General features: G+C 42.0%; 1 protein-coding gene across 7 annotated transcripts in view; it reads left to right on the forward strand.

Moving 5' to 3' along the window:
* Exoc1 (exocyst complex component 1) overlaps window positions 1-6,350 on the forward strand; it is a 44,458-nt gene extending 38,108 nt beyond the window's left edge. For all 7 annotated transcript variants that reach the window (XM_060380782.1, XM_060380784.1, XM_060380783.1 and 4 more), the window contains 4 exons: window positions 369-552; window positions 2,696-2,895; window positions 3,915-4,109; window positions 5,691-6,350. In XM_060380782.1, coding sequence (XP_060236765.1) covers window positions 369-552; window positions 2,696-2,895; window positions 3,915-4,109; window positions 5,691-5,843 — 732 coding nt within the window. In that variant the 3' untranslated portion in view covers window positions 5,844-6,350. The remainder of the gene's footprint in view (window positions 1-368; window positions 553-2,695; window positions 2,896-3,914; window positions 4,110-5,690) is intronic.
* Window positions 6,351-9,513: the final 3,163 nt, after the last annotated feature.

Below are 9,513 nucleotides of genomic sequence, written 5' to 3' on the forward strand. Positions count from 1 at the left end.
TACGCTTTTCAACTTAGCCACATGGCCACAAACAGAAATCAACTGGGGACACCCTATGCACCTAGGCCTCAGCTCTGCTCTTACCCTAATGGGTCCCTGCCTCGTCCCTGACTTTCCTGAAAGATAGAAATATGTACTGCTTCTAGTTGGAACACAGACTTGATTGAAACATCTTTTAAGTAAATTTAATTCTTCTTTTGTTTTCTAAATAAAATACAATATAGAATGCCCATCTAGAAGACTGGTCTTCTTCAGTATCCCCATCGGTTGCAGTTCCAAACAAGCACTAGACACCAATTGTGTATTTAGATGTGAGTAGTTTCTAAGTCATGTGACTTTTTCTCCCCTTGCTTTCTGTGTAACTTCAGAGTAACCAAATAAGACAAATGGAAGAAGTAAAGATCTCAAAGAAAAGTAAAGTAGGAATTCTTCCATTTGTTGTTGAATTTGAAGAATTTGCTGGACTGGCAGAATCTATCTTCAAAAATGCTGAACGCCGTGGCGATCTGGACAAAGCATACACCAAACTAATCAGAGGAGTGTTTGTTAATGGTGAGAATTTTATGTTTTGCTCTAGAGAATGTTAGGGCTCTTTTCTTCGTTTCTGGGTAACTGATGCTGGGTGCAGACAGGCTCCCTGTTTCTAGTAGTCTGTAGTTTTGTTATGCATCCTAAATTGAGCATCTCTTAAATGTGAAAACTGAGCAGCTCCCAAGCTGACTGATGCCCATCAAGAGCCACTCCTGCCCCGGGCTCCTAGGGCCTTATTACTGTGCACAATTGAAAGCCATTTTAGAAAGCCAATATAGAAATGACCTTGAGGGGTACATTTGCATTTTAACAGGGGTCTTCTAAAGGTGCTGGGCAGGCCTGTGTGAGAGCCCACTTAGTTAGAAACATTTTGAGACATGTTATTTAATTAAAAATTGTCTGATTACTTACACTAAGTGATTTTAAAAGTAAAAATTAAATAGGTTGAATTGTGTAATATTGCATGTAACATTTTTTTTTTTTTTTTTTTTTTTTTTTGTGAAAGCAAGCCTAGAAAAAGGATAGATAAATTTCATGATCAGTGCTTAGTATTTAAGTTTTAAATAGTATAGCGGGGGGCTGGCAAGCTAGCTTAAAGTTCAGAGAGTATGCTGCCTTTGCAAGTTCACTTTCCAGCGCCCACATCAGTTGCTTACAACTGTAACTCTAACTCAGGATCTGACGCCATCTTTTAGTCTACACAGGCATCTGTAGAAAACCATACACAATAGAGAATACACAGAAACATGGACACATACATACACCTAATAAAATTAATTTTGTTTGTTTTATCTTATGCTTAAAATAATAAATGCTAATATGCACTCACAAAACTAGAAAATGGACTTTTAAAAATTGCTTTCACAAAGGATGTTACATGCACTATTACACAATTCAACCTCCTATTCAATTTTTAAATGTTTCTACTTACATACTTTTACATGCCCTTCTCTGTCTCTCACATTTTGTATATGATTTTGTAATACAAATTTTGGATGTAAGTTTCCATACACTGGAACTGCCTAACTCCATAATCCTGTTGTCTTTCCTTATTAGTTGATACAGGCTTCTGTCTTAGTTTCTTTTTCTTTCCCTCCTGCTTTGATAAAATATCCTGATTTAAAAGCAGCTTAAGAAAAAAATACTTAATTTTCACTCACAGTTCAGGTACATCATGCCAGGGAAGTTAGGTCATGAAGCTGGAAGCAGCTGGTCGCATTACACCCACAGTCAGAACAAGGTAACAGTGAATGCATGCATGTTAGTATTCACTTTCTTTTCTCTATGCTTATACAGGCCAAGGTTCCCAGCCTAGGGAATGGTACCACCCACAGTGGGCAGTTCTGACTACCTCAGTTAATGTAATCAAGGCCATGTTCTAAGGCCCATCTCTCACATTACTCTAGATTCTGTCAAGCTGACAATACTAACCATTTCAGTACCCATAATCACTTTAACGACCACATGGTCTTCCACAGATCACTGTTTGCTTACTGAATATGCCATAGCTTGTTTCCAGCTATAATTGCAATTCGTGGTTCGAAGGTTTATGTATATGTCAAGGTGTTGCCAAATCCTGGTGCATTGAGCTTATGCCAGTTGAGTGCTCTGAGCATTCGGTGAAAGTTTCATTGCTCTCTATATTAGCCATGCTGGACATTACTACCTATTGTCAGTCTTATCTTTTGCCAGACCAGTAGGTTTAGATGATCTCACTCAACTCACTGGGCATGAGTTTGCTCATGGTGTCCTTGTAGGGGTTTTCAAATTTTGTGTCACTTTTTTTTCTCAGCTCCTATGTTAGATTCATTCTTTAGAAGGTCATGCTATCACAAAACTTGATTTTTAACTAGATCATTTTTCTTGGTGCTTATGCATGTTGTTGCTTTTTATATTTAAGTGCTTGAACATTTTAGAATCTAGCCATGATGTATGAATCATCTGGTTGTCCTAACATCAGTTATAGTTCATAATTTCTCCACTGATCTGAAAAGTCACCTTTACTCCATACTGAATTTCCACATGTGTGTGGTATTCTGTGAAAATGACTTACTATTTCGGGAGGAAACAGTGAGGACCCTGAGATGCAGAATACTGTGTTTAGTCCCAAACCATTAGACTCATATCAGAGAAGTCTTTCTTTCTTTTTCTGCTTTGATTTTAGTGGAGAAAGTAGCAAATGAAAGCCAGAAGACCCCAAGAGATGTGGTTATGATGGAAAACTTTCATCATATTTCTGCAACTCTTTCTCGTTTGAAAATCTCATGTCTAGAAGCTGAGAAAAAAGAAGCCAAGCAGAAGTACACTGATCATCTTCAGTCTTATGTCATCTACTCCTTAGGACAGCCTCTTGAAAAACTAAACGTAAATATGTTTTCACCAGTGTTTTCCTGGTCTTGAATCCATACGCACCAGTTTACATAAGAATAACAGACGCTTATCACAAATATTCTGTGTACTGACACAGGGGAATGAGGATGAAGGACTTGGTTGTTGAAACTGCCAACATGCCAGATATTCATAAACGTTATACATACGTAGTTTCATTTAATTCGTGCAAACAGTGATATACCTGGGTGTGGAAGACACTCCTATAATCCTCACTGCCTGGAAGGCTGAAACGAGGGTCATAATTGTGTTCAGTGCCTGCTTGGGCAACATAGCAGAGCTCTGTCACAAAGTAATAATGCATAAATCACATTCATAAAATAAGATAAAAGGACAGAGGAAATGGTTCAGGGGCTTCTCACACCCTCATAAAAGCATGTCCTAACCCCAGTTCAGGGACATGCAGGCAGGCAGATCCCAAGTGCTCGCTGGCCAACAAACGCAGCCCTAACAGCAAGTTCCTTTGCTCAGTGAGAGATCTTGCTTCAAAATATAAGGTAGAGAAGCAACTGAAGAAGGTTGATGTCAACCTCTGGCCCCCACACGCACCCACATACATCACATACATGCATACATATGCACAAAATTGTTTTGTACATTGCCTTTCCTTCCTTTCCTGACTTGAGTCATCTATCTGCAAGTGGTAAATAATACAAAAATTAAGAAATGATGGCTTTGCTGGAGATAATGGTTTATGTTTATAATCCCAACATTTAGGAGGCTGAGCGAGAGAGACAGAGAGAAACCCTGAGTCTATAAGCATATGAAATGGAAAATGCAGAAAACATGGCAGCGTCTGAGGTTATAGTTATGTATACCCATATTAAAGAAATAGAAGGAAGTCCAAAATGTTAGCTCCAATTACCATTGAGTAGCATGGTAATAGATGATATTTCAACTTCCATTCGCCTACGTACTTTTGAATCTGGTTTTTAAAAAATTCTAGTGATAATAAAATTAGTTCTTAGCCATTGTTCATTTTCATCTCCTTGAAGCATTTCTTTGAAGGCGTTGAAGCCCGAGTGGCCCAGGGCATTCGGGAGGAGGAAGTGAGCTACCAGCTAGCATTTAACAAACAAGAGCTTCGCAAAGTTATCAAAGAGTATCCTGGCAAGGAGGTGAAGAAGGGCCTGGATAACCTCTACAAGAAGGTTGACAAGCATCTGTGTGAAGAGGAGAACCTACTGCAGGTAGGCGCAGTCTCTCGCCTGCGTGGCCCCGAGTCCCCTGCTTCTCTCCATTGAGCCTACACATGCTCTGGTTCTGGTGCTTGAGAAAAGTTCTGTAGCTGAGTAAGCACACAGCTACAGCACTTGGGAGGCTGAGGCACAAGGATCAAGAGATCAAGGCCATTCTAGGCTACATAGTGAACTCAGAGCCAGCCTGGGCTACATAAGACCCTGCCTAAGCAAGGCAAAACAAAAGTAAAGACAAATGAAAATCCCATAAAGCACGGACCAGGGTGATGAGTTGTAAGGACGGAAGGAATCATTATGTAAGCATTTCTGCTTTAACGTTTGTATTTTCCTAAGGTGAGCCGTTGTTTGTGTGGTTGACTGAGTTTTCGTCTCCTTGTCTTTGTGTTTCGGGTGACCGTAAGTGCAGGCTTGTATAGTGTGGTGCTCTGGCACTGTGTGGGGTTTAGAGCTAAGAGTGGGTCTGTAATCTGGACCCACATCAAGCTGTGCAGTTGGGCCAAGCTTCAACTGTCCTTCTTTGACAGTTGATGGGCGCTACTTTGTTCCATGAAGGTGAGCACTTAGAGAGGCGGACTAACGTGGCAGCAAGCCTAGTGCATGTGCAGTGGGGCCAGATTTGGTGGAATGAAACCATGCCAAAAGGCCCGGAGGAGGAGGAGAATTCTAATTTCAGCATTGTAGGAACACTCACCCGTGATGCTACCTTTGTGTTCACTTCCCAGAGGAAAACTCTTGCTAACGAGTGGAGCTGTGATGCTCACTGGAGAAACAGCATGAGCTAAATTATGAAGAGCAAAAAGTGTAACGCTGTGGGGTTAGTGACTGGTCTGAAATGGACAGGAGTGGAGGACTTAGGAGGTCCACAAGAAAATCCTAGAAGAGTACCTTTCCTTGGTTGACATGTGCAGATATGGTCATAGTCCTCACTCTCACCAGGGCCAAGGGAGGCTCGTACTGTGCTGATACAGAGTAGACCTCAGCGAATCCAAGTGCTGGCATCATTGTGTGTATGGAGTTCTGTCTTGAGACTATCTGCATGTCTGCCTCCATGGCTAGGGTATTAGTCACAGAGCTGCAGGTAGTAAACCTCGCTCCCTCCATAGTATCAAGCAGTGTTTTATGCTATCACTTTTAGATTTAAAAAAAAATTGTCTGAAATGGACTTAAATGTTAAGTATTACCCTTCCTGAACGATGGTCTTGATTCCACACATAATTGTGCAAAGTTGCATTTATTATGGATACTAGTTTTTGTAATAACAACTAACACATAATGGGCGCTTGCTCCTACCAGACCTATCCTAAGCACTTTGCTTTATTCCCTTGTGTAAATAAGGAGGGAAGAGTGTAATTCTCCATACCTTGTTTACAGGTAGGAATTTGTGCCCACAGGACTAACGGTGTATACTTGAGGTCACAGATCTTTTAAGTAAAAGGGCTGAGGCTGCTGGCTCAGAATGCATGTCCATAAAAGACCATGTTATGCCAAATTCTTAGATTCTGTCTTGTATCCTGTTGTCCATGTGACTATGTGATCATTCCCCACTGTTTGGCCCTCTCTGTTCTGCAATAGGTGGTGTGGCACTCCATGCAAGAAGAATTTATACAGCAGTACAAGCACTTCGAGGGCTTGGTAGCTCGCTGTTACCCTGGGTCTGGGGTGACAATGGAGTTCACTATTCAGGACATTCTGGACTACTGCTCCAGCATCGCACAGTCCCACTAAGCACCCTGAAAGAGAGAGAAGTGAGCGCCTTCTCTGTACACCAGACACCACCTAAAGGAGTGAAGCAAGTGCTTTGAGAAGCAGATGCAAGCATTCGCGTGGGGCTGTCAGATGACTGTAGAACTCTGCTCCAGAGGTTGAGGTGCAGCCGCAGCCTGTGGCTTGGTTGGGTTGACGTCCAGGTGATGTACTTGCTAAGCAGCATTTCTCCCATCACGAAGTGCCCTCAGCGCTGTTCAGTGACCGGGCAGGACATTTTTCTTTGCTGCCGGCTGCTTCTCTTTGCCAGTGGCTGCCCTGAGTGGAGCAGGGAGTTTGTCAACACTCGCTCGGTGCCAGTTGCTCACAAATCATGGAACTATGAAAACACTGCACAGTATTGTTTTGTCCCCTTGTCTAACAAGTGTACATACGGGTTAGGGAGCTGATATGGTAATGAGCTACCAGCTTGGATTTTGAGGATTATGTGGCTCTATATATTAAATAAAGAACATTTTTAAAAGTTGATATTTGGTAATATTCTTAGGTTTTTATGTATCTTGCATGTAAAAGCAAACTTTTACAGAATCTTTTTCAAAATTTTAAGTCCTCATACCACAGAACACATAGAATTTTAACAGTAAGAAAGTTAATAGATTAATAAAAAAAAAGCCATTTATAATAGCATCAAAGATACTTAATATTTAGGACTAACTCTCCATGTTAGAGTCAGTCCAGTACTCTGGACTGAACATCTAACTGTCTCAGCAGTGGAATGAATGACTGCATTCCATGGACTCATTCCAAGGAACAGTGATACAGAATGAAAATGTAGATAAATGCTAGGATACTACTGTCAGGTGAAAAAGGCATTACCAGGAACATCTGTATGTACTGGGATTCTTTTTTAAACATTATAAGTACACACATACTTATTAATACAAAACTTGGACACTGAAGGATTAAAGGTTTAGAGCCAGGAGCTTCGTGATTTGGCATTAGTAGAAGTGAAATTCCATACACCAAACTCTGAGCCCTGGACATGTTTTCTTTACTGGTAGCAGGAATATATAATGTATATATATATTGTCATATATGTAACAGTCTAAAGACCAGACAGTATCTGAAAACCATATTAATGGACAAAGGCTAATTTTAACAGGTATATTCTTTTAAGTAAAGACTCCTGTCTGCTGTTTTTCCAGACCTTAAAGAACAATACTACTATTTACTAGAAGGGATATGGAGAAAGGAAAATAGAACTTTTAAGCACACACCTCAGAATCAAGAGAGAATATTTGTATGTGGCTGAAGAAGTGAGTCAAAATAGCTGAGGGAATAATTGTTTATTTTAATTAATACATAATATCAGAGTGATGTAAATGAAATGAGATTATCTGTCTCTTGCTTTAGATCCTGGGTGCCAGTGCCTCAGCACCTGGGGACCATGATGGACTGGGCATCTGTAGGCAGTAGGCTTTGTGCATCCCAGGTCTGAGTGCTAACAGTCTCCTAAGCCATTCCAGCACTGCCGTTGGCTGCCTACACTCTTGCGGTGCACAGCTTCACAGTTCAGTGACCATCTACCCCTGAACAGGTCAGGACTGCTTGCCCTTTCTCCCTTGAGGGACAGCTGTCTTTCGTACCTACAGTAAGCAAGGTCCCTCAGTTATTTTCGATAAACTGATAATAGTGCTTATTTTCTAAATTTCTGAGTGCATATACTTCTACCTGTATTTGGAGCAATCCTTGTTTTTAAGAGAGGAGTCAGAAGGTGATCAGGTAGGTGGAGCAGGGCGGAGGGATACATGGAAACAGGTACCAGAGGCAACAGACTAACCAATAATAGATAAAGCAGTGCCAATCTGTGAGCAGCAGAAATGGCTGAGAAGGCAGCTCGAGACCATCTCAGCGGCAACCCTGCCCATCTGGACCTCTTGCATTGTGTAGTCTAAAAGATAGGTCTCATTCCTAATTGCCTAGGGGAGAAAGTAATTAGGAAGGAATTGGGAAACTGATGGCCTGTGCTCTAGTCTGCTTTTTATATTAGTCTCTGTTTAATTTCCCGTAGCTTTTCCTGGCCCCCTTTCATTTACATTGTTCTGCTACCCTCTCATAAAAGCCTGTTCTCATCCCTCATGACTCTTGTCATTTTGAGACATGCTGACTTGGGGGCTTTGCTTGGTTTACTTTCATTTCTTCTTATCAGCTTGGCATCAGGGTCAAGGCTGCCCTGTGGACTGTCTGTAGCACTTAACTGCTTATTAAGTCCAGAGTTAAGAGGTGAAAAGTAAACAGATAACCAGGAGGAAAGCGTAACTCGAATGTCCTTAGTAGCTAGCACCTGCAGTGTTGGACACAGCCACAGCATCCACTGAGCTTCCAGTTGGCTGGAGGGTCAGCCTGCCCTGCCAAAAACCCAGCGCTTAGGGAAGTGCATTCTGAGCCCTGTGTTATATGCATCCTGGTTGTGTGGTGGAGCATCTTGGGTAGATGCCCAGAGTTGTATAGCTGGGTCTTGAGGTGGAATTATTCCCAATTTTCTGAGAAAGTGTCAGATTGATTTCCGAAGTGGTTGTACAAGTTTGCACTCCCACCAGCAATGGAAGGCTGTTCCCCTTGCTCCACAGCCTAGCCAACATGTGCTGTCACTTGACTTTTTGACCTTAGCCACTCTGACAGGTGTAAGATGGAATCTCAGTGTCATTTGATTTGCATTTCCCTGATGACTAAGGACTTTGAGCATTTCTTTGAGTGTTTCTCGGCCATTAGAGATTTCTCTGTTGAGAATTCTTGGTCTAGCTCTGTACTGCATATTTTGTTGTTTTTCTTGTTTTTTTTTTTTTTTTCTTTCTTTCTTTTTGGTTTTGAACCCTTAATGAGAAAAATATATAGTATGGAGCTCAAGCACATGGTGGTCAGTGAGTCCCTGGCGGGAGGGGGGGGGCAGAGATTGGGGTCACACATGAGAGAGCTAGTTAACAGACTATACAACAGATACACATTGTCACAAAATGACAAAGTGGTGGCCAGCAAGGTTACATCTCATTCAACAGCATACTGGGGATCCTGCAGCTGACGAGGAAAGACAACCAGATTTGGAGCATTGCTGGGTGCCGTCCAGTCCATCAACCTCAAGCACCACCGGGTCTATCTTCCTCCAAAACGCCTCATCATGCTCATAATCTTCAGTTGGTTCTTCGGCTATCTCAGCCAGGTTTAAGGTGTCCACTGCCTGCTCAAGCGCTGCCCACTCCACTTTGGGAATCATGCGCTATGGAGTTGGGGTTGATGTGAACCCTGGTGGCCTGCAGGTGTAGCAGGAAGCCACAAGGGCCCACGCTCTGCACATGTGAGCTCAGGAGATTGTGGGTGAGCAGTTTCATGTTGCCACACTGAAGCTTGCAAGGCTGGAACCGGAAGGAGTACACACTTCTCTCTGTACCCCATTTTTAAATTGGATTCTTTGGTTTGTTGGTGTTTCTTTAGTTCTTCATATATTTTGGATATTAGCCCTCTGTTGGATGTATCCATGTGTCCCATATGTAGGCTGCCATTTTGTTCTATTGACAGTGTCCTTTGCTTTATAGAAGGTTTCAGTTTCCTGAGGTCCCACTTGTGGATTGTTGATCTCAGAGGCTGTGCTGTTGGTGTTCTGTTCAGGAAGTTGTCTCCTGTGCCAATGAGTTCA

This window comes from Meriones unguiculatus, chromosome 3, assembly GCF_030254825.1.
Source record: "Meriones unguiculatus strain TT.TT164.6M chromosome 3, Bangor_MerUng_6.1, whole genome shotgun sequence".
Lineage (NCBI taxonomy): Eukaryota > Metazoa > Chordata > Mammalia > Rodentia > Muridae > Meriones > Meriones unguiculatus.